Source organism: Oncorhynchus tshawytscha, linkage group LG09 (genome assembly GCF_018296145.1).
Source record: "Oncorhynchus tshawytscha isolate Ot180627B linkage group LG09, Otsh_v2.0, whole genome shotgun sequence".
Classification (NCBI taxonomy): domain Eukaryota; kingdom Metazoa; phylum Chordata; class Actinopteri; order Salmoniformes; family Salmonidae; genus Oncorhynchus; species Oncorhynchus tshawytscha.
In genome coordinates, this window is record NC_056437.1 from 72597128 (window position 1) to 72623507 (window position 26380).

Here is a 26380-nt window from a genome sequence, read left to right on the forward strand (position 1 = left end):
ATGTCACAATGATGGGTTTACACATAGTTTTTTAATCATTTTGAAGTGGTGAATGTAAAAAAAAAAAAAAAGTTTACTCCTACAGCACAATTTATCTAAAATAATGGATTATGGCAAACAGTCTGTTGAATGTAAACATTAGAATATTGGATTTCCAGACATTTGTTCAGGTTTCATTAGCTCATCAGCCTTCTCTATATTCCGTTTCTGAGTCATGTCCACCTCTCAGTCAGAGATTCATTATCAAAAAGCACCTGGGGGAAACCAGAGCTGTGAAGACAAATGGCTGAGCGAACCCAATAGAAAAACATGTCTAATGCTTTGCACACACATCACCCCTCAATCCATCTCCATAGTGTCCCTCATCACAATGGTCTCATGGAGGTATCCCAATTCTATCCCTCCCCCCCCAGGGGCTGCATTCCCACATCTACCTCAGACACTAGTTCAATGATAAGCCACACAGTGTTCTCTCTGCTGTTCCTGGCTCACTCCTGTGTCTCTGGTGGTTGAGTATGAGGCTTGCGGTACTTGCATTGGATCCAGACACGGTACATGGTCAGCTGCTTGCCTCTGTTCACCTGCAGCCGCCGGTCCACCATGTTCTGGACCTTCTCCAGACCCGCTTCACTGAAGTAGTCATGTAGCTCATCTGGAGAGAGATGTCATGGAGATATAATACACACAAAAAAACAGAAAGTGTCTAGTGTCTGAGGTAGATGTGGGACTGCAGCCCCTGGGAGGGAGGGATAGAATTGGGATACCTCCATGAGACCATTGTGATGAGGGACACCATGGAGATGAATTGAGGGGTATGTGCAAAGCATTAGACATGTTTTGCTATTGGGTTCGTTCAGCCATTCGTCTGCACAGCTCTGGGTTCCCCCAGGTGCTTAGATAAATAAAAAGGTTAAATAAGAAATACATTTTTAAAAACTGACTTGCAAATTACCACTGTTAAAAAGCAGTACATACTAGCCTTTTGATTTGATTCATTACCTTGTGTGAAGAAATAGACTCGTGTTCCATCACCCCGGACATAAAAGTTATCTGACAAACACCTTCCTGAAAAAGGAACACATTCAACAGATTTTCCCCAAAACATGTACATATTGCTAATCACAATTTATAAGCATTTTGCTACAACTGCAATAACATCTGCTAAATATGTGTATGTGACCAATACAATTTGATTTGATCCCACACAGTCCCACGCATGAGTGCCTATGGTAACTAACCTTTCTTGAAGCGTAGCTGTGCCATGTCATAGCGCCCATAGTCCCTGAGCAGCAGCACTCCTCCAGGCTTCAGCAGCCGAGCCAGTCTGCTGATGGAGGCTTGCATCCTGACAGAGAAAAAGAAAGACATGGGAATTTGATGGCAATTAATTTTCCCTATCACACACATGCAGTCACACATACACGCACCCACACTTGATTGTTGCCACACTCAAACACGTCACACAGGGCCCGGCTTACTTGTCAGGATGCAGGGCTGAGAGCACGAAGATGAGCACTATAACACCCATGCTGACGTCTGGGACAGGGTAAATAGCTCCCTCATCACCCAGGTCATGAATAAAGGCATAGCAGCGCCCGGGGTCATACTCTGAATTAGCCTGATAGTGAAAGGGACAAGATGAATAAATCTATTTATCAGCCAACTAATGACATCATCTATCAAGCATTTCTCCTTCTCACCTTGACCAGCTCTACAGCGGTGCTGGAGAAATCACAGCAGTAGACAAAGAGCCCAGGGTCACTGACACACACAAAGAAGACAGGATCACGCAACATGGAAGTGCGAACAGGGTTGCATCTAATACATATTGAGATCTGAATAGCAGATATACAGCATATGTATACGAAGAGGGTAGTAGCTACTATACAAAGTCAAACTGATCAGGCTGCATACTGCATAATGGGACTGATCAATTCACGTGGTCCCAACCACCACTCACTTGTTGGTCTTCAGATTGGGAAAGACGGTGTTGCCAACACCACAGCCAACTTATTGAATCAAACAAGGGCATAGGTTAGCCTACTTTATGCCTGAGGGCCACATGTACTTAGCTGGTCCCATATCTGTTTGTGCTCTTGCCAACTCTATTGCTCATTCTTACGACAAACATGTTTGACATTACAATGAGTGACAATGAGTTGGCATAACACAAACAGACTGGCACTCAAGCTAACATATACTGCAGTCATACTATGATTCAATATTCCTCACCTCCAGTATGCGATACATGGCACTGGATCCAGGGAAGTCACCATCTACAGGGTCCAGAGGGGCGACTTCACTGGTTTGGTCCAGACTCTGTTCGAGACCATGTGGTTCACTGTCCTCAGCTCTATGGTCCCCAATACAGGAGTCCTGGTTGAGACGACACTGTGGGGCCAGCTCAGGGAACTCTGTGAAGAGCCAGTGGCGGTCTTTGAAGAAGCGATTCTCATGGATGGTGTAGAATTCATTCCAGTACTCGTTCGCCCTGCAGTCAAAGTCCTCTGTTGAAATGAGTGGAAGAGATGCAAATTGACTGCCACATATACTATATCTTGTTCTGGAACTTACACTACATGACCAAAAGTATGTGGACACCTGCTCGTCAAACATCTCATTCCAAAATCATGGGCATTAACATGGAGTTGGTCCCCCCCTTTGCTGCTCTAACAACATCCACTCTTCTGGGAAGGCTGTCCACTAGATGTTGGAACATTGCTGTGGGGACTTGCTTCCAATCAGCCACAAGAGCATTTGTGAGGTCGGGCACTGATGTTGGGCAATTAGGCCTGGCTCGCAGTCAGCATTCCAATTCATCCTACAGGTGATAGATAGGGTTGAGGTCAGAGCCCTGTGCAGGCTAGTCAAGGTCTTCCACACCGATTCTGACAAACCATTTCTGTATGGACCTCACTTTGTGCACAGGGGCATTGTCATGCTGAAACAGGTAAGGGCCTTCCCCAAACTGTTGCAACAAAGTTGGAAGCACAGAATCGTCTGGAATGTAATTGTATGCTGTAGCGTTAAGATTTCCATTCAATAGAATTAAGGGGCCTAGCCTGAACCATGAGAAACAGCCCCAGACCAATATTCCTCCTCCACTAAACTTTACAGTTGGCACTATGCTTTCAGGCAGGTGGCATTTTCCTGGCATCTGCCAAACCCTGAGTAGTCCTTCGGACTGCCACAGCAACTTGCCCAAGCCTCCCCCATTTCTCCGTCACGCAAATCCAGATAGCTGATAATCTGAAAGAGATGAAAAATCTGGACCCCTATAAATCAGCTGGGCTAGACAATCTGGAACTCTATTTCTAAAATTATCCGCGCAATTGTTGCAACCCCTATCACTAGCCTGTTAAACATCTCTTTCATATCGTCTGAGATCCCCAAAGATTGGAAAGCTGCCGCGGTCATCCCCATCTTCAAAGGAGGAGACACTCTAGACCCAAACTGTTACAGACCTACAGTGGGGAGAACAAGTCTTTGATACACTGCTGATTTTGCAGGTTGTCCTACCTACAAAGCATGTAGAGGTCTGTAATTTTTATCATAGGTACACTTCAACTGTGAGAGACGGAATCCTAAACAAAAATCCAGAAAATCACACTGTATGATTTTTAAGTAATTAATTTGCATTTTATTGCAAGACATACAGTGGGGCAAAAAAATATTTAGTCAGCCACCAATTGTGTAAGTTCTCCCACTTAAAAAAATGAGAGAGGGCTGTAATTTTCATCATAGGTACACTTCAACTATGACAGACAAAATGAGAAAAAAAAATCCAGAAAATCACATTGTAGGATTTTTAATGAATTTATTTGCAAATGATGGTGGAAAATAAGTATTTGGTCAATAACAAAAGTTTCTCAATACTTTGTTGTATACCCTTTGTTGGCAATGACAGAGGTCAAACGTTTTCTGTAAGTCTTCACAAGGTTTTCACACACTGTTGCTGGTATTTTGGCCCATTCCTCCATGCAGATCTCCTCTAGAGCAGTGATGTTTTGGGGCTGTTGCTGGGCAACACAGACTTTCAACTCCCTCCAAAGATTTTCTATGGGGTTGAGATCCGGAGACTGGCTGGGCCACTCCAGGAGCCTTGAAAAGCTTCTTACGAAGCCACGACTTCGTTGCCCGGGCGGTGTGTTTGGGATCATTGTCATGCTGAAAGACCCAGACACGTTTCATCTTCAATGCCCTTGCTGATGGAAGGAGGTTTTCACTCAAAATCTCACGATACATGGCCCCATTCATTCTTTCCTTTACATGGATCAGTCGTCCTGGTCCCTTTGCAGAAAAACAGCCCCAAAGCATGATGTTTCCACCCCCATGCTTCACAGTAGGTATGGTGTTCTTTGGATGCAACTCAGCATTCTTTGGCCTCCAAACACGAGTTGAGTTTTTACCAAAAAGTTATATTTTGGTTTCATCTGACCATATGATATTCTCCCAATCTTCTTCTGGATCATCCAAATGCTCTCTAGCCAACTTCAGACGGGCCTGGACATGTACTGGCTTAAGCAGGGGGACACGTCTGGCACTGCAGGATTTGAGTCCCTGGCGGCGTAGTGTGATGGTAGGCTTTGTTACTTTGGTCCCAGCTCTCTGCAGGTCATTCACTAGGTCCTCCCGTGTGGTTCTGGGATTTTTGCTCACCGTTCTTGTGATCATTTTGACCCCACGGGGTGAGATCTTGCGTGGAGCCCCAGATCAAGGGAGATTATCAGTGGTCTTGTATGTCTTCCATTTCCTAATAATTGCTCCCACAGTTGATTTCTTCAAACCAAGCTGCTTACCCATTGCAGATTCAGGCTTCCCAGCCTGGTGCAGGTCTACAATTTTGTTTCTGGTGTCCTTTGACAGCTCTTTGGTCTTGCCCATAGTGGAGTTTGGAGTGTGACTGTTTGAGGTTGTGGACAGGTGTCTTTTATACTGATAACAAGTTAATACAGGTAACGAGCGGAGGACTGATGAGCCTCTTAAAGAAGAAGTTACAGGTCTGTGAGAGCCAGAAATCTTGCTTGTTTGTAGGTGACCAAATACTTATTTTCCACCATAATTTGCAAATACATTCATTAAAAATCCTACAATGTGATTTTCTGGATTTTTTTTCTCATTTTGTCTGTCATAGTTGAAGTGTACCTATGATGAAAATTACAGCCCTCTCTCATCTTTTTAAGTGGGAGAACTTACACAATTGGTGGCTGACTAAATACTTTTTTGCCCCACTGTAAGTATTTGATACATCAGAAAAGCAGAAATTAATATTTGGTACAGAAACCTTTGTTTGCAATTACAGAAATCATATGTTTCCTGTAGTTCTTGACCAGGTTTGCACACACTGCAGAAGGGATTTTGGCCCACTCCTCCATACAGACCTTCTCCAGATCCTTCAGGTTTCGGGGCTGTCGCTTGGCAATACGGACTTTCAGCTCCCTCCAAAGATTTTCTATTGGGTTCAGGTCTGGTGACTGGCTAGGCCACTCCAGGACCTTGAGATGCTTCTTACGGAGCCATTCCTTAGTTGCCCTGGCTGTGTGTTTCGGGTCGTTGTCATGCTGGAAGACCCAGCCACGACCCATCATCAATGCTCTTACTGAGGGAAGGAGGTTGTTGGCCAAGATCTCGCGATACATGGCCCCATCCATCCTCCACTCAACACGGTGCAGTCGTCCTGTCCCCTTTGCAGAAAAGCATCCCCAAAGAATGATGTTTCCTCCTCCATGCTTCACGGTTGGGATGGTGTTCTTGGGGTTGTACTCATCCTTCTTCTTCCTCCAAACACGGCGAGTGGAGTTTAGAGCAAAAAGCTCTATTTTTGTCTCATCAGACCACATGACCTTCTCCCATTCCTCCTCTGGATCATCCAGATGATCATTGGCAAACTTCAGACGGGCCTGGACTTGCACTGGCTTGAGCAGGGGGACCTTGCGTGCGCTGCAGGATTTTAATCTATGACGGCGTAGTGTGTTACTAATGGTTTTCTTTGAGACTGTGGTCCGAGCTCTCTTCAGGTCATTGACCAGGTCCTGCCGTGTAGTTCTGGGCTGATCCCTCACCTTCCTCATGAGCATTGATGAGCCACGTGGTGAGATCTTGCATGGAGCCCCAGACCGAGGGTGGTTGACCGTCATCTTGAACTTCTTCCATTTTCTAATAATTGCGCCAACAGTTGTTGCCTTCTCACCAAGCTGCTTGCCTATTGTCCTGTAGTCCATCCCAGCCCTGTGTAGGTCTACAATTTAGCCCTGATGTCCTTACACAGCTCTCTGGTCTTGGCCATTGTGGAGAGGTTGGAGTCTGTTTGATTTGATTTGGATCTCTTTTAGTCCCCATTTGGACTAATCTTCCAAGAGTCCTTAAACATTAAAATACAATTTATAATACAAACACACGTTCACATATAACACACTATTACAAACATACATAATACTAGCATAATGACCCAATAAATACTCAATCTAAAAACAATATTGATTCTTCATCTACTATAATCCCACAACATTTCTATATACTATATTTAAATTGTTTTAAAATAATGTTTATATTTATATATTGAAAGGTTTCTAGTTTGCTCAGTTAATTCATTACATTTCTGTATTGCTATTTCTCTTTTCTGTCTGGATAACGCATAGATGGTGGACAATCTATTCCTAGTATTTACAGAATGTCTGTCTCTTACCAACTGAATACCGTTGTGAATAGAACTTGGCCGTTTTAAATTATGTATATTATAAAATAAAATAAGCATGTTTTTTTCAATTACCTTGTCGATTGATGACCAACCAAGAACACTGTGCATGACTGCAACAGAAGAACCATATCTCCACCTTAAAACAATCCTTGCTGCTTTGTTCTGTGCATTCTGCAGCCTCCTAACTTCAATTGATGATGCATTTCTCCAGACCACCGAACAGTAGTTCACCTGACTCTCAATTAATGCTTGTGTTATTTGCTGAATAATTTTTCCTGGTAAATATTTAGCTATCCTTCTGATTATGCATGCTGTTTTAATATATATTTTTTTAACATAGATTAGTTATTTGAGAAGACCATGATAAGCAGTTGTCTAGCTGCACTCCCAATAGTTTGGTTTCTGCCACTTCTTCAATTTGTACTCCTCCCATACTTAATTGTATCCCATGCTGTTTTGGCCTTTTCCTAGTTGAACAGACCAACATAACTTTGGTTTTCTTGGTGTTTAAAACAAGTTTGTTTTGGCAAACCCACTTCCTGATATTATCCAAATCTCCTTGTAAAGCCTGCTGTACCTGTTGAACCGATTGTCTTGCTGCATAAATTGTAGTATCATCTGCAAATATAGTAGATTGAGTTTCAACCAAGGCATAGGGAAGGTCGTTGGTATATATTAAATAAAGAAGTGGCCCAAGGCAGCTGCCCTGCGGTATTCCACAGTTTAACACATTAGTGTAAGAAAATGAACCATTGATATAGGTGGACTGTTTCCTGTCAGTTAGATATGACTGTACCCAATTCAATGCTACCTCCTTAAAACCATAATGCGTTAATTTTGTCAAATTATTTCATGATCCACTAAATCAAATGCTGCACTGAAATCTAAAAATAGTACACCTACACATGTGCCATTATCCATAGCATTGAGCCACTGATCAGTCATGTCAACCAATGCAGTGGTAGTGGAATGGTTTTTGCGATAAGCATGCTGATTGGCTGTAATCAGATCATTATTTTCCATGTACTCCCACATTTGTCTACTCACAATACCCTCCAATATCTTACTGAGTGTAGGGAGTAGACTAATTGGTTGACTATTAGCAGGAGTAATGGGTTCTTTGCTGTCTTTCGGAATAGGATACAGTTTCGCATGCTTCCATACATTTGCAAACATCCCCTTTTCTAGTGACCAATTAAATATGTATCTCAGTGGAACTGCAATCTGGGGAGCAGCACAGCGAAGCAAAAAATTGTCCATAAGACCATAACCTGTAGATTTACCATCAGGTAATGACTTCAATAGGTTTAACACCTCCTCCACTGACACCGTTTGTAGACTAAAAGAGCAGATCTTATTGCTCATAATATGATCATCAATCCATTGGACAACAGCTTGTTTGGAAGAATGTATGTCTACATTGTTGCTCAGTAATTTAATTTTCCGTGTAAAAAAATCTGCAAAATGATTGGCAATATCAACTGGTTTTGTTATCATTCTCCCGTCAACCTCCACACTATATGGGCATGATGAGATAGATGTACCAAGTAAGCCCTTAACTGTGTTCCATACCTTTTTAGAGTCATTTTTACAATCAATAAAAGCATTGTTGTAAAAAAACTTTTTTTTCCTTCTATTCAATTTAACTGCATAATTACGTAATGTTCTATAATTCTGTTCATCAATTTCTAATTTTGACTTGGCTGCTAAGACTTTTGCCGTAGTTCTTTGAGAAAAAGCCTCACCCAGTTCATCATTAATCCATGGAGATGGACGGGCACCAGCTGTACTCTTTCTTATAGGGGCATGATGGTCCATTACCTCCATGAGCAAATCAATAAAACATTCTCTAGCGTGATTTAAATCATCCTCTAGATAAATCAGCTCCAAGGGTACAGCAGCCAAATAATTTAGAAATAACTCATGATTAAATGTTTTAAAATTTCTTTTGACCACAATCCTAGGGGGTTTCTTTGGAACCTTGGTGTTCATGGTTATGGTCACAATATTATGGTCTGTCCAGCCCACTGGCATTGATCTGGCTTTTAAGCATTGCAATGGTATATTACAGAAAATCAGATCAATGCACGTGTCTGAACGATGACCCAACTTAATTGAAGATCTAGTAGTATCATTAACCATTTGTTTCAAACCACAGTTCTTAGCATATCTCGTCAATTTTGTTCTATTCTAATTATTGTGATCCTTCCAATTTATATTAAAGTCACCCAAGATAAATACAACTCTGTTGCTATCTGTGGCCTGGTCAAACCCAGTACATAAGTCATCCAGATAGACCTCCTAGCTCTACGGTGTCCTATACACACATCCTACCAATATGGGTGCCTGGTGAGACAGATGTACTTGAGCCCATTGTGCCTCTATTTGACCTACATTAAGGTCATCCCTCCTCTTAAAAGGTATATGATTCTGAATATACAGTGCAACACCCCCACCATTCCTATTCCTGTCCCTATTCAGTAGACTATATCCTTAAATGTTAATTTGCCCATCATTTACAGATACATCTAAATGCGTTTCGGTCAAAGCCAAAATATGAATATTATTTAGGTTGACCAAGTTAAAAACCTCATGTATTTTGTTAGGAAGGCTACATACATTAACCAGAGCTATATGCAGCCCTTTCCTTATCAAGTGGAGATCAATATAGCATGTATTCGTTATAGTTGAAGTTGTCATGATACACTACAACACACAAACTCAGTTTTAAACATTACATTAAAATAACCAGGGAGTTACTCTAGAGTCCTGATACAATTGCCCGTTGATATAAAGTTTATCCATCACCATGGAGACTCGTTGATTCAGGCAATGCTTTTCCTTCATGATGGGATATAGTTTTTTTCTCCTTTCATTGATCTCGGTGGGGAAGTGATCATTCATTCCAAAATCAGTGTTTCTGAGTTCTCTCCCCATGTTCTTCGTCATTTCCTTTTGGTTAAATTTATCAAAACATTCAATAATAGCCCGTGGCCTATTTCCAGAGGCCTTACCTATTCTATGGACTCTGGAGAAAGGTGGCATTACGCACAACATCAGTGGGCAGTTTCAGTTGAGTTGACATAAAGTCTCGGACTGTGTCCTCACAGACTCTGCTGTTGTCATTCTCCAGTATCCCTGAGAATATTAGATTGTTCCGCATTGATCGACACTGTACATCAAGCAAGGTTTCTTTAAGTTGTCTGGACCTCTGACAGTCTCTATGGGTGTACCACAGGGTTCAATTCTCCGGCCGACTCTCTTTTCTGTATACATCAATGATGTTGCTCTTGCTGCTGGTGATTCTCTGATCCACCTCTATGCAGACGACACCATTCTGTATACTTCTGGCCCCTCCTTGGTTCAATGCCATACAACTCTCCTTCCGTGGCCTCCAACTGCTCTTAAACGCAAGTAAAACTAAATGCATGCTTTTCAATCGATCGCTGCCCGCTCCTGCTCGCCCGTCCAGCATCACTACTCTGGACGGCTCTGACTTAGAATACGTGGACAACTACAAATACCTGGGTGACTGGTTAGACTGTAAACTCTCCTTCCAGACTCACATTAAGCATCTCCAATCCAAAATTAAATCTAGAATCAGCTTCCTATTTTGCAACAAAGCATCCTTCACACATGCTGCCTAACATACCCTCGACTATCCTACCGATCCTTGACTTCGGCGTTGTCATTTACAAAATAGCCTCCAACACTCTACTCAGCAAATTGAATGCAGTCTATCACACTGCCATCCGTTTTGTCACCGAAGCCCCATATACTACCCACCACTGCGACCTGTATGCTCTCGTTGGCTGGCCCTTACTTCGTATTCGACGCCAAACCAACTGGCTCCAGGTCATCTATAAGTCTTTGCTAGGTAAAGCCCCGCCTTATCTCAGCTCACTGGTCACCATAGCAGCACCCACCAGTAGCACAGGTACAGTGGGGCAAAAAAGTATTTAGTCAGCCACCAATTGTCCCACTTAAAAAGATGAGAGAGGCCTGTAATTTTCATCATAGGTACACTTCAACTATGACAGACAAAATGAGAGAAGAAAAATCCAGAAAATCAAATTGTAGGATTTTTAATGAATTTATTTGCAAATTATGGTGGAAAAATAAGTATTTGGTCACCTACAAACAAGCAAGATTTCTGTCTCTCACAGACCTGTAACTTCTTCCTTAAGAGGCTCCTCTGTCCTCCACTCGTTACCTGTATTAATGGCACCTGTTTGAATTTGTTATCAGTATAAAAGACACCTGTCCACAACCTCAAACAGTCACACTCCAAACTCCACTATGGCCAAGACCAAAGAGCTGTCAAAGGACACCAGAAACAAAATTGTAGACCTGCACCAGGCTGGGAAGACTGAATCTGCAATAGGTAAGCAGCTTGGTTTGAAGAAATCAACTGTGGGAGCAATTATTAGGAAATGGAAGACATACAAGACCACTGATAATCTCCCTCGATCTGGGGCTCCACGCAAGATCTCACCCTGTGGGGTCAAAATGATCACAAATCCCAGAACCACACGGGGGGACCTAGTGAATGACCTGCAGAGAGCTGGGACCAAAGTAACAAAGCCTACCATCAGTAACACACTACGCCGCCAGGGACTCAAATCCTGCAGTGCCAGACGTGTTCCCCTGCTTAAGCCAGTACATGTCCAGGCCCATCTGAAGTTTGCTAGAGAGCATTTGGATGATCCAGAAGTAGATTGGGAGAATATCATATGGTCAGATTAAACCACAATAGAACTTTTTGGTAAAAACTCAACTCGTCGTGTTTGGAGGACAAAGAATGCTGAGTTGCATCCAAAGAACACCATACCTACTGTGAAGCATGGGGGTGGAAACATCATGCTTTGGGGCTGTTTTTCTGCAAAGGGACCAGGACGACTGATCCGTGTAAAGAAAAGAATGAATGGGGCCATGTATCGTGAGATTTTGAGTGAAAACCTCCTTCCATCAGCAAGGGCATTGAAGATGAAACTTGGCTGGGTCTTTCAGCATGACAATGATCCCAAACACACTGCCCAGGCAACGAAGGAGTGGCCTCGTAAGAAGCATTTCAAGGTCCTGGAGTGGCCTAGCCAATCTCCAGATCTCAACCCCTAGAAAATATTTGGAGGGAGTTGAAAGTCCGTGTTGCCCAGCAACAGCCCCAAAACATCACTGCTCTAGAGGAGATCTGCATGGAGGAATGGGCCAAAATACCAGCAACAGTGTGTGAAAACCTCGTGAAGACTTACAGAAAACATTTGACCTCTGTCATTGCCAACAAAGGGTATATAACAAAGTATTGAGATAAACTTTTGTTATTGACCAAATACTTATTTTCCACCATAATTTGCAAATAAATTCATTAAAAATCCTACAATGTGATTTTCTGGATTTTTTTTTTCATTTTGTCTGTCATAGTTGAAGTGTACCTATGATGAAAATTACAGGCCTCTCTCATCTTTTTAAGTGGGAGAACTTGCACAATTGGTGGCTGACTAAATACTTTTTTGCCCCAATGTATATTCCAGCAGGTATATTTCACTGGTCACCCCCAAAGTCAATTCCTACTTCTCTGCTGCCAATGACTGGAACGAAATGCAAAAATCACTGAAGCTGGAGACTCATATCTCCCTCACTAACTTTAAGCATCAGCTGTGAGAGCAGCTGACAGATAATTGCACCTGTACATATTCCATCTGTAAATAGCCCATCCAACTACCTCATCCCCATATTGTTATATATCACGAAATTGGGGAGAAAAAAAAAATCATAAGGGTACGTTTTTAGTGATAGCATATTTCAAGGCTTTCTTTGGTGTATTTTAATGATGTTACTAATATTGCAGGAGGTGCAGAAGAGGTGGATTTGGCACATGCGCTCAAAAACAATATTTAGATTCTTTCCAGAAAAGGCATTGGCCATGTTCAAGAGGATTAAAACTGCAATGTATCATGGGTAAATTGTGACTGACTGACTGATCTTCACATAATAATGAGTCGTTACTTGTGATGCAAGGTGATTTGTGGATCAGTCAGTCATTATATACAGATCTCTGATAGCAGTAATGAGGTAGATTTTTTCAGTTGCTTGTAACTTTTTATTTAGACCTTTTTTTGGAAGTACATACTGTCTGGGACGGCAGCAATTATGAAAGTTGCTCAGTGAAACTCCTTTCCTTGGTAAGTACCAAATTAATTTTGACATTATTAAGCTTGAAAAGCTGGTGAATGGCAAGTTCAATGGGTGCTTCTGGGCTTAAAGGAGGACGTCTCCTGTAAACCCAGATTCTGGTTCAGAACCAACCTTGCTTCTCTTGAGGGAGGGGCTGACTGTTTTCCTGGACCTTCTTCTTGGCTGCTGCCTCTTGCTCCTCTGTCCACTCCACATTGTCCCTGAAAGTGAATGGGACACCAACACCACTAGAAACCAAGAGGAAGACATGCTACCCAGGCCTCGTTCTGTTATGTTCTGTCCATATGTTAGCCCAATAATAGACTAATGGAGCCTAAAGTTACTCTTTATAGTACAAGGACCTTACATGTCCTGTTGAAAAGCAAATTTACACACAGGTGATCGAAGACGCAGATGGCTAATAAACAGTTTTCCGTAAACAAGCGCTGTAACATGGAAATATGGCCGTGTGGGAACCCTAACCCTATATACAAAGGTGTGTATCAATTTAACCTTTTTTATGATTTCTCCCTGAGATCAAAGATAATGTTTTTATGCTTCCAAAGGTACCGCAAGCGATGCATGTTAATGTTCAGACCAAGCCTTAGGGCTCTTAACAAAACACCTATGTACAGAAGACACCTTCATCCAATGACTCTTGTGTAATGTAATGGAACTGAGAATCATGATCAAGGGCTATCCATGTGTGTGTACTACCACAAGTAATATGCATGCTAAAATACGAACCATGCGTTATGTTGAAAAACTTGACGTGGGTCTGTCAGGAAACGGGTTCCAAACTGAGGTCTTTTCAGTTCTCCAGATGTGGATTCTGGTAATATTTATCCCGTTTCAGTGATGTTTTGCTCCACTATCCCTCCCAGAGTAACGGGCGCTGCCATGTTGAATTGACGCACCGGAAGGAATGTCCAGAGAAGACGAAACAAAGACTACATTGTCAACGAGATATCCCACTACAGTCAGTAAATCAGCGTTGCCTGTGAGTACTCGTTTACACCAGTTGAGCGCGCCATAGCCCTACATTTGGCATTATGATTGAGAACGTGGCTGCTGATGAGATCCCCGCTTGGGGATGAATGGCGGTAGGATGAAAGAAGATGGCGGGCACGGATAAAAAGGGGATTAGGTTTTGAGGGAATATGGAATTCAGGACTGCACAGCACTTTTGGAAGAGCTAGAGAAGGAAAGTGAACGTGAAGAGAGTGAAGGTGAATTCATTGTGGTGGCAAGTGCAGTGATAACCACTGAGAAGAAGCTGAGTGTAGAGGGCAGTGGTGTGGTGAGGGAGGTTGGCGCCAAGTGCGAAAAGAGGGATATGTCCCCTAGTAGCTCAGAGATGGGACCTGACGAGTTTATGGATGTAGTACCTGCGGTGAGGACCGCCTAGCGTCCCGAGGATGAAAAGGATGATTCTGGCCAGTGGGACTGAGATTTGTGGAGTGAATGATTCTTTCATTTTGGCTAATCCATATGTGGTGTCAGGTTGGATGGAGAAGAGGTTGGGGACTGTTGAAAGTAACTCTGAGTGGAATAGTGATGATTTATTGTGTTTCTTCAGTCCAGAGGGAGTTAGGGACAAGAAATGTGACCTGCTTTGCTCCCTGGAGCAGGGTGGAGTTGAAAGGAGTGTTAACAGGGATGGCAGTGTGTTGAGGAGGATCAGTTGAAATGGGAAATTTGCGGTGTCTGTGACACCCGCAGTTTGGTGTGACGGAGACCCGGTGGAGAGCGTGGGAAAATGGAGAAGACAATGTCTGTCCTGCTGAGTTTTGATGTAGAGTCTTTGCCCGACAAGGTCAAGTTAGGAAGTGTAAGGTATCCCGTGAGAGATTTTGTTCCAAAAATACCACAGTATTTTAGTTGTGAAGTTATGGGGATGTTGCAGCAGTGTGTAGGAGGGGAGATTCCTAGAAGTGAGAAGTGTGCAGGAGGGCATGAGACGAAGGAATGTGGTGTTGCAGGTGGTGTTGAGTGGTAGTGTTCTGTTCTCTCAGACCGTTGCTCAGTAGATTAGACAGGGTTAAATAGTGGAATGGGGTAGTGTTTTTTTTTACAGAGGGCTAATAGTTTGCAGTGTCATTTTCCTGTTTCCCAATATTGTATTACTCTATCAAATTTATGTAGGCCGTGAATGGCCTCACACACCAGTACAGTAGGTGGTGATGTATGCGCCTAAACGATGGATGCGATCCGCCAACACAATCCTTTAGATAAAAATAAGACTTTGCACCTGCTCCTCTGGAAATCCTTGGGATGTCACTCTACTAAGCTAACATATGGAATTGTTTTAAGATGGTCACACCAATGATAATTTAGCTATTTGATTTGGAATTTTAGAAGATAAATATATTTTTTAATGATTTGATGAAACATTGAATTTGGCCTGCTATTGCTATTGGCCCGTTGAAACGCATTGAATAACAGATTCATACATGGAAAAACAGATAGTGAAAAAAATCTAAACAAAGTTTGTTTTAAAGTGTCTGGGCTACCTTCAGACAAGTATTGTGAGGCTTGTGGGAATCCTAGAGCAAAATAACCCGAGATGTACAGAGCCAGAAATGAATCATAGAAATTAATGTAACTAAATTATGGGAATTGCCTGTACATTTACTAGGCCTGCTGGTTACACATGCAATGGGGAATTTATCAAAATTAACAAAGGGCAAGCAATTCACACAATGAAACAATGAATGTGCAAGAATTGGCAGGTGACAGTGGAGCACGTTCTGGAGAGAGCATGCATTCCCATCTTCTTGTCTCAACATTTTAAATTATAGTCGAGACACATTATCTCCACACATTTGAAATGCTTTTTTACCAACAGCTGCAACTCAATAATAAGCTAGGCCTATTGCCACACGCACTGCCGTCTTCCGAAATAGGCATAGGCCTATGCACTTGTGATTTGAAACAATCCACAACTATAAACAATCCACACACAAATAAAAAGCTAATGATCCTCTATAGCTAAGTCAAGCTCTCTGGTAAAGTTTTTAGAATTATTTTATTTAGACAGGGGTGATTATATACTTTTGGCAAAACACCAATGTGCTTAATGGGTTAGTGAGCATCTTAGCAGTGCACTGTGCACCTGCCAACTTAACTTTTTAATTTGTAAGTGGCTGAAACCAGAGATGTGTATATAATGACGAGATGCTCATGTTACGGGTGGGTGAAGCGGCAACGAAGCACTGAGCAGCAGCGGAGTTGACAGCATCTTGGTTAAAAAAAAATATCCTGCACATGCGCATAAATCTCTGTATCTTTCTCCATGGCAAATCGGGTTTGTACTGGTTTGCATGATGTGTTGTTGATACTCATTCAATTACAAACATAATGTTATATATATATATATATATATAAAAGGAAAACACAAAAGCAGATCATTTTTTCTAAAATATATTTTAGCAGAGTGAAATTGCTAAAAAAAAGACAGAAAAATGGATGAGTGATTTTTTTAAATCAACATAGTACAATCAATCAAAAGCCACTCGTTCCCAAAACACATTAAATGTAACATTTACATATTTTATGCAATAAAGCAAATGACAGAACAACCAATGTTCCAGAAATGCTTTCTTTTATATAAAAAAAAAAAGTGATTTATAAAAGGGACCACAAACTTCTTCTGTTTGTCTAGCCACATTCTAACAACTGTCAAACTTGGCTACAAACAGTTCATTGATGTCCATCACTCCCAAGTTTGATACCAAAGAACAAATGCATACTGTACTGTACACATGCTAGAGCAGATTGCCATAGCTGTTCATTAGTGACCATTAACATACAACAGACATTGGGCACCATTAACTAAAACTCATGATATCCCATGTGGCTGTTTATTACAGGTATTGGACTTTACTTTTTTTGTAATACAGTGTGAATACCTGAGTTCAGTGTCATAACACAAGTAAACCGTGGCAGTAGTAGTAAGCAGCTGGGCTCCATAATAATATACTACAACCAGGTTTTTGTAAAAGAGGCCTGTGGGCAAGTTTGCTGTGGTGTGTGCAGTGCAATTTCATAAACCAAATTTGAAACAATAACAGAGCATAACAATCTTTCTCTCCAAAGGTAGGTTTGGGGTCGCTGAACTATACTAGGTCTTATTACGGGAATGGCGTCACACTTTGTGGGTGAAATAGGGGTCCTGGAGGCCTTGCCATAATTTGGACTGACATTGAAATGTTGGATAAGGCAGTTTGAATTATTTGGTTTTTACATGATATGTACAATACCATCACTACAATACAATGTCAACAAATGTATTTCATTGACATTAGAGTCAGCACACTTCATCACATGACAGTGGAGAGGTTCCACCTCACCAACCCCCTCTGTGTCACTACATTGCATCTCTCATAGACCCCTGAGTTTTGCTGATTGTGATTGGTCAAGAGTTCCCACGGTAGGTCACATTGGTGAAAGTGGTGGTGGCTCCTTTGTACAAGGGGTTGTTAGCCTGAAAAAATGGAAACAAATAGAGGGCAAATATATCAAACATCCAATCAGACACATGTCATCTTGACATGGATAAATATTCTTGCCATTCATATTTTCTCCATCAGATGGCAGCTTTGTATTAAAAGCATAGTCGGACTCACCGTATCCCATTTGGCCTTAGCCCTCTCTTCCTCAAACTTGGCGAACTCTCGGCGATCATGAACGGTGACCAGCAGCTTCCAGATGAGGAGGCCAGCCAGACCCAGAAACAAGATGGCCCCTGCCACCGCCATGAGAACCACCAGGATATCAGGCCCTTTAGGGCAGTCTGAAAGAGAGAGAAGAAAACAGGAGAAGAGAGGGTTGAGCAGGGAAAAGAGATTGAGAGGGATGAAAAATAGGGGGGTTTGGATGGATGATATTTGTGTCGGCAATAGGGGACTAGCGTTAATGCACCTCGCTCTGGCTTTGGAGTTGTCTTTGTTCCTCTTGGGTGCGTGTCAGAGGGGAGAAGACTACCAGGGGTGGCAGGGTTGAGTGCTATTATGAGCTTTAGAGAACCAGACTGCCCTCTCTGTACCTGCTCTACTCTAGTGGTGCCTGCCAGCCACATAGATAAAGACTGACTTGGAACCAAGAAACACACTATTCGTAGTTAGGGAGAAAAATTGACTCCTCCTACAGCTCCCAGGCATCAGTAGTAATGCACATTATTGCTACACACATAACTATTCTCTAGAATACTAAAGGAATTCACTCTCATCCAGACCCTGTCAAACACACATATGAGCACAGACCCATTCACACACCGATGGACACACTCACCAGGCTCCATGACATATAGGATGGACTTTCCACTGGCATCCTCGTAGTACTGGAAGTGCTCTACACAGTCATTCTCATCCTTATAGGTGCAGTTCACAGCATTCTTCTCATAGAAGACTGGGATGAAAGAGAGGGGGTTTGATCCAAGTGGAGGATAAGGAGCGAGAGAGAGAGACAAGATGAGGTTAATAATATTTATTTTGCAGCACGTAGTAAAATCTATGGACACACAACATTACATATATAGACGAACAAACAACACAATATAAACAGTAGTGTCCACAGGAATTAGTGGATAAGGAACCAGACATGAATAAACCAGTCCGGACCAAAACAGAACAGTCCTACCGCATATTGAGAAAGCTAATAGCAGCAGGGATGAAGGAGACTTTTGAGCTCTTCATTTTAAACCTAGGAGGCCTCTAAGGGAAGTATACAAAAATGCATCAAACGTGGGATGCCAGGAGTCTCTCAGAATGGATGGCTCCTGGCGTATGATTCATGTCTGTTACTGGTGAGACAGGTCAGATGATCCTGCTACCTGGTTTCACAATGTTACCCAGCATGTTCTGACTCTTTAGGTTAAGATGACCAAACCAGCAGATCATATTGAATGTTAAAATGGAATCAATGAATGATCATCAGCGTCATATCCACCCTGAAACTGCAGAGTTTTCTCAGGAAGAACAGGCTCTGATACTGTAGAGAAATTGGGGCCTCAATGTGGGTTGTTAGCACACAGTTTTGACTTCACAAACCTGTAGTCTGGCGCTACAGTTGAAGTCGGAAGTTTACATACATCTTAGCCAAATACATTTAACCTCAGTTTTTCACAATTCCTGACATAATCCTAGTAAACATTTCATGTCTTAGGTCAGTTAGGATCACCACTTTATTTTAAGAATGTGAAATGTCAGAATAATAGTAGAGAGAATTATTTCTTTCAGCTTTTATTTCTTTCATCTCATTCCCAGTGGGTCAGAAGTTTACATACACTTAATTAGTGTTTGGTAGCATTGCCTTTAAATTGTTTAAATCGGGTCAAATGTTTCGCATAGTCTTCCACAAGCTTCCCACAATAAGTTGGGTGAATTTTGGCCCATTCCTCCTGACAGAGCTGGTGTAACTGAGTCAGGTTTGTAGGCCTCCTTGCTCGCGCACACTTTTTCAGTTCTGCCCACACATTTTCTATAGAATTGAGGTCAGGGCTTTGTGGCCACCAAGAACTTGAAATTGTTGTCTTTAAGCCATTTTTCCACAACTTTGGAAGTATGCTTGGGATCATTGTCCATTTGGAAGACCCATTTGCGACCAAGCTTTAACTTCCTGACTGATGTCTTGAGATGTTGCTTCAATATATCCACAAAATATCCTTCCTCATGATGCCATCTATTTTGTGAAGTGCACCAGTTCCTCCTGCAGCAAAGCATCCCCACAACATGATGCTGCCACCCCGCACTTCACGTTTGGGATGGTGTTCTTCGGCTTGCAAGCCTCCCCCTTTTTCCTCCAAACATAACAATGGTCATTATGGCCAAACAGTCCAATTTTTGTTTCATCAGACCAGAGGACATTTCTCCAAAAAGTATGATCTTTGTGCCCATGTGCAGTTGCAAACTGTTGTCTGACTTTTTTATGGCGGTTTTGGAGCAGTGGCTTCTTCCTTGCTAAGCGTCCTTTCAGGTTATGTCAATATAGGACTCGTTTTACTGTGGATATAGATACTTTTGTACCTGTTTCCTCCATCATCTTTACAAGGTCCTTTGCTGTTGTTCTGGGATTGAGTTGCACTTTTCGCACCAAAGTATGTTCATCTCTAGGAGGCAGAACACGTCTCCTTCCTGAGCAGTATGACGGCTGCGTGGTCCCATGGTGTATATACTTGGGTACCATTGTTTGTACAGATGAACGTGGTACCTTCAGGCATTTGGAAATTGCTCCAAAGGATGAACCAGACTCGTGGAGGTCTACATTTTTTAACTGACTTGCCTAGTTAAATTTAAAAAATATATATAACATGCTTTAAAGTACTTAAAGGAGCAATTAGGGTTAAGTACCCTTCACATAGTCAGCTCAGTGATTCAAATCAGCAACCTTTCAGGTACTGGCCCAGCGCTCTTACTCGGTAGGCTACCTGCCGCTCATATGATGGAATATGTGAGAACATCAAGCACTATAAATAATGCAATCTGTTGCGTGGAGAGCATGTTGAACACACAATAATGGAGCATTATTTAATAGTTCATACCTAGTTCTTCCACCTTCTGAATTTCATCCCTGCAGATTCGGGCACAGCTTTTCTCCTCAAAGAGACGGCCTCTCTTGAAGTGCTTACATTCAACACATTCCCTGCAGATACAACACAATGTTAATGCATCATCATCATCATCACCACCACCAACTTCTTAATCGTAATCATCCTCCTTTTCCTCCTCTTCCTTATTGCATCACCATTTCATCCTCACACCTATCACATGTACTCATACAGTATCTGTGTGTAAGCAGTTATACTGCCCCCTGTACAGTATTTACTCACTTCTTGATGCTGCAGGCATCAGGGCAGGTTGGACACCTCTCACAAGTGGCCCCGTAGGCCCCTGGCTGGGTGCACTCACAGGCCCCACACACACACTGGCCCCGGCCGCTGCACAGCAGGCCCATACTGGACATGCAGGTGTCTGTCCGGGTTGTGCAGTTACAGTTCTCCCCCATCCAGTCAGAGCCACACTTGCAGAAGCCACAGTCACATTTCCCATGGCCTGGCAGAGACACAGAGATTGAGGATGGGCCATTTTTTTATTGACATTTTATGTCTAACTTAGAGACACTAATAACATATATTTTGTACATTAGGTTGATATATCTCTTATACATCACGTTATCAGTACTGGACAAACCCATGAGTGCAATTACAACCCTGGTCTGGAATGTTTTGAATTTCAAAGCAATGTGTATGTGAGTGGTTTGTGTGTGTGTTTTTGCCAGATCATATCTAGACTGAACAACAATATAAACACAACATGTAAAGTGTTGGTCTCATGTTTCATGAGCTGAAATAAAAGATCCCAGAAATGTTCCATACGCGCACAAAGCTTATTTCTCTCAAATGTTATGCACAAATTTGTTAACATCCCTGTAAGTGAGCATTTCTCATTTTCCAAGATAATCAATACACCTGACAGGTGTGGCATAACAAGAAGCTGATTAAACAGCATAATGATTACACAGGTGCACCTTGTGCTCTGGACAATAAAAGGCCACTCTAAAATGTGCAGTTTTTCACACAACACAATGCCACGGATATTTCAAGTTTTGAGGGAGCGTGCAATTGGCATGCTTATGACAGGAATGTCCACCAGAGGTGTTGCCAGATAATTTAATGTTCTTTTCTCTACCTTAAGCCGTCTCCAATGCCGTTTTAGAGAATTTGGCAGTACGTCCAGCCGCAGACTACGTATATGACGTCGTGTGGGCGAGCGGTTTGCTGATGTCCATGTTGTGAACAGAGTGCCCCATGGTGGCGATGGGATTATGTTATGGGCAGACATAAACTACCGACAACAAACACAATTGCATTTTATCAATACCAATTTTAATGCACAGAAATAATGTGACGAGATCCCGAGGCCCATTGTGAGGCCCATTTTTTTTTAAAGTTATCTCTGACCAACAGATGCATACAGTGCCTTGCGAAAGTATTCGGCCCCCTTGAACTTTGCAACCTTTTGCCACATTTCAGGCTTCAAACATAAAGATATAAAACTGTATTTTTTTGTGAAGAATCAACAACAAGTGGGACACAATCATGAAGTGGAACGACATTTATTGGATATTTCAAACTTTTTTAACAAATCAAAAACTGAAAAATTGGGCATGCAAAATTATTCAGCCCCTTTACTTTCAGTGCTTCAAACTCTCTCCAGAAGTTCAGTGAGGATCTCTGAATGATCCAATGTTGACCTAAATGACTAATGATGATAAATACAATCCACCTGTGTGTAATCAAGTCTCTGTATAAATGCACCTGCACTGTGATAGTCTCAGAGGTCCGTTAAAAGCGCAGAGAGCATCATGAAGAACAAGGAACACACCAGGCAGGTCCAAGATACTGTTGTGAAGAAGTTTAAAGCCGGATTTGGATACAAAAAGATTTCCCAAGCTTTAAACATCCCAAGGAGCACTGTGCAAGCGATAATATTGAAATGGAAGGAGTATCAGACAACTGCAAATCTACCAAGACCTGGCCGTCCCTCTAAACTTTCAGCTCATACAAGGAGAAGACTGATCAGAGATGCAGCCAAGAGGCCCATGATCACTCTGGATGAACTGCAGAGATCTACAGCTGAGGTGGGAGACTCTGTCCATAGGACAACAATCAGTCGTATATTGCACAAATATGGCCTTTATGGAAGAGTGGCAAGAAGAAAGCCATTTCTTAAAGATATCCATAAAAAGTGTCGTTTAAAGTTTGCCACAAGCCACCTGGGAGACACACCAAACATGTGGAAGAAGGTGCTCTGGTCAGATGAAACCAAAATTGAACTTTTTGGCAACAATGCAAAACGTTATGGTTGGCGTAAAAGCAACACAGGTCATCACCCTGAACACACCATCCCCACTGTCAAACATGGTGGTGGCAGCATCATGGTTTGGGCCTGCTTTTCTTCAGCAGGGACAGGGAAGATGGTTAAAATTGATGGGAAGATGGATGGAGCCAAATACAGGACCATTCTGGAAGAAAACCTGATGGAGTCTGCAAAAGACCTGAGACTGGGACGGAGATTTGTCTTCCAACAAGACAATGATCCAAAACATAAAGCAAAATCTACAATGGAATGGTTCAAAAATAAACATATCCAGGTGTTAGAATGGCCAAGTCGAAGTCCAGACCTGAATCCAATCGAGAATCTGTGGAAAGAACTGAAAACTGCTGTTCACAAATGCTCTCCATCCAACCTCACTGAGCTCGAGCTGTTTTGCAAGGAGGAATGGGAAAAATTTTCAGTCTCTCGATGTGCAAAACTGATAGAGACATACCCCAAGTGACTTACAGCTGTAATCGCAGCAAAAGGTGGCGCTACAAAGTATTAACTTAAGGGGGCTGAATAATTTTGCACGCCCAATTTTTCAGTTTTTGATTTGTTAAAAAAGTTTGAAATATCCAATAAATGTCGTTCCACTTCATGATTGTGTCCCACTTGTTGTTGATTCTTCACAAAAAAAATACAGTTATATATCTTTATGTTTGAAGCCTGAAATGTGGCAAAAGTTCACAAAGTTCAAGGGGGCCGAATACTTTCGCAAGGCACTGTATCTGTATTCCCAGTCATGTGAAATCCATAGATTAGGGCCTAATGAATTCATTTCAATTGACTGATTTCCTCATATGAACTCTAACTCAGTCAAATCTTTGAAATTGTTGCATGCTGTGTTTCTATTTTTGTTCAGTATAATTATCAGCAATTCTGCATGTGTTTGTCTATGTATCAATGAGTATTAATGAGTGCATTGAGAGCATGGCAGGCAGACACACGTGTGATGAGTCCATATTAAATCATAATTTCCAAGACATGAAGTCATCAATTCATGACCAGACAGTGCAGACAATGGCAGGAAGCAAACTGGTAATCCATCCCACTCTTCCCCTCCCAAAACTGGGACAATCCCTGGCTGTAACGACCACTCCCTGAAGCCTCCACAATATTTCTCAGCCCAGCCAGCAAAGTTGAGAAATGATTGTTTGATTGCCCTCAGACAGACATACTAGAGCAACTGGCTGTTTCCAACAGGATGAAGGTTAATGCAACAGGGCTGGGCAATGAATGACGAAGAGCAGAGACAAACTGAGTCACTATCTCAGAGCTCAGCTGGGTTAGAGTGACCGATGGAAACTAAACAGAGGTCTGTAAACTGTATAAACAGGCACTCAGAGACATCGGAATAGTTGTTTTCAGGTGAAACCACCTCCTTCAGCTGAATTCCCCAGTTCCCACGCCCTATCTGACTCTGTCATCACTATGAGATAAGTGTGTGTGTGTGTCTGTCTGTCTGTCTGTCTGTCTGTCTGTCTGTCTATAATGAAAGAGGCAGCTATAGTTATAAAAGGTTGATTTACTGTCTTTCAGGCACATAAGCTGTCTGAGTTGAGCTGGTTAATGTTTTACAGTATGTATCCCACAAACAGAGCATGAACTCAATTGAATGCAGTTGACACAATCCGTACATAGTAAAGAAAGTCCTGGTTTTCCTCTCTTAATAACGTTCTTGTGTTTGGCAAATGCTCCTTATACTTTACCTCATCCGTACACTGAGTTCATGCTTGTGCCTTGTTCTCTCTACTGTACTTGTTGTATCTTCGAGTCAGAGAAATTAGGAGTTTCTAGGTATGCATTCCAAATGGCACCCTATTCCCTACATAGTGCACTACTTTTGATTTGAGCCCTATGGGTCCTGGTCAAAAGTAGTGCACTATATAGGGAACAGGGTGCCATTTGGCATGCATTTCTAAATAATCTGCCTCAGTCTGAGACAGCACTCTAATCCTCCAATTTATCAAGTCGTAAACATGAACTACAGAGACACATAAACATGGAGTCCAGGAGGGAGGACAGAGAGAATGAGAGCGAAGAGGTGGAGGGAGTCATAGACATAGAGAGAGAGAGAACTGTAAACACAACGATGAGAGAATAATACAAAAAGAGAGGAGATGAGTGGGAGCATTGGTGATGGATGTGAACTTTAAAAGAGGGAGATAGAGGAGGAGGAGATAAGGATAGAAAGAGAGAGGGTAGCATGCCAGAGGAATGCTAACTTTCATGTTCTCTCTTGCCTGTTTGTGTGCCCTGTGGATGGGCTTGCTGACTCCTGCTCCACTGCCCTAGCTCCAGAGCAGAGGGAGAAATACACACCAACAGGGGGATGTGGGAGGGCCTGAGGTTAAGAGGACGGGGTGGGCCTTGGGGGAGACCCATATTGAGCTGGAGCCCAGGGACTCTGATACTTTACTGTTGTTCACACAGTAATGACATCATGCCAACCAGACTCCAGAGACACAGGCTGACAAAGTTGAGTCTCCTTCAGCGTGCTCCACCGGCTCTACTCACTAAATATGGAGTTCTAGACGGTTGCATTTCTGTGTCAATCATTCCAACCCTAGACGCTTCATAAAAGAGTAGAGCTCAATGACTAAGACCACAATCCCACAAATAACATCTTTTCCACTGACAAAACCATAGCTAATGCTGAGTTAAGACATAAATGACTGTTTTAACCAAATATGTCCCATTCCCAAGTCCTGACTTCACCCTAACCACCATACATAGCATTTCACACATAGCACACACTGTAAAAAAGCCAATTTAACCAATTGCTTAATCAGCATTAATCTGTGAATTGAAGGAAAATAAATGTAGCTAATGTGTGATGTTTTTTCATTCAACAGACTTTGCTCACATTGAGCTGAATGTATACGAACTTGTTGAGACGAATTACAAAGTCATGTTGGCCTAAAATTACAAATATGTTTGCTCAAAACTACACCCATCATTATCATATTTCCCAGCACGCCCTATTGCTGGTTGATTTTCAGAATTGTTTGTTTCAATACCTGTGTTTTTGCATGTACATTGATTAGTTGATTAATCTTATGCTACACAAACATAAAAAAAATAAAACATTTCCAAAACTAATCCAATCTGTTAGTAGTTGGACTTTTTGCACCAGTTACTGTGATGGCTGTTGCAGTTTATGATTTAGGTAGTTTCAATAACTTATTTCACCTACCCTGTCAGTCATTCTCAATGCAGGTTGTGGGTGATTAAAAGTTCTAATTGTTGGATATCCAAAAGGAATTACACATCATAATGTGACTTGCAGGCTTGATGTGGCCTGTAAACCAGCCGTTTCAGACCACTGCCCCCAAAAGAAAGGCCTGATGATATATAGTACCACTAAAATTTTGGACACAGGGCCTCCCGGGTGGCTCTGTCGCAGCTGGCCGCGACCGGGAGGTCCATGGGGCGATGCACAATTGGCCTAGCATCGTCCGGGTTAGGGAGGGTTTGGCCGGTAGGGATATCCTTGTCTCATCACGCACAAGCGACTCCTGTGGCGGGCCGGGTGCAGTGCACGCTGACCAGGTCGCTAGGTGTACGGTGTTTCCTCCGACACATTGGTGCGGCTGGCTTCAGGGTTGGATGCGCGCCGTGTTAAGAAGCA

At 42.3% G+C, this 26380-nt stretch overlaps 1 protein-coding gene and 1 pseudogene across 1 annotated transcript in view; both read right to left on the reverse strand.

The window, feature by feature from the left end:
• Positions 1–12: 12 nt before the first annotated feature.
• On the reverse strand, positions 13–13773 carry LOC112258621 (annotated as a pseudogene).
• Positions 13774–16278: 2505 nt separating this feature from the next.
• The window catches only part of LOC112258603 (integrin beta-3), a 23169-nt gene continuing 13067 nt past the window's right edge, over positions 16279–26380 (reverse strand). The window contains exons 11-15 of the mRNA XM_024433082.2: positions 20700–20922; positions 20412–20512; positions 18164–18280; positions 17500–17666; positions 16279–17357 (exon numbers count right to left, since the gene is read on the reverse strand). Of these exons, the coding sequence (XP_024288850.1) occupies positions 17289–17357; positions 17500–17666; positions 18164–18280; positions 20412–20512; positions 20700–20922 (677 nt within the window). The 3' untranslated portion in view covers positions 16279–17288. The remainder of the gene's footprint in view (positions 17358–17499; positions 17667–18163; positions 18281–20411; positions 20513–20699; positions 20923–26380) is intronic.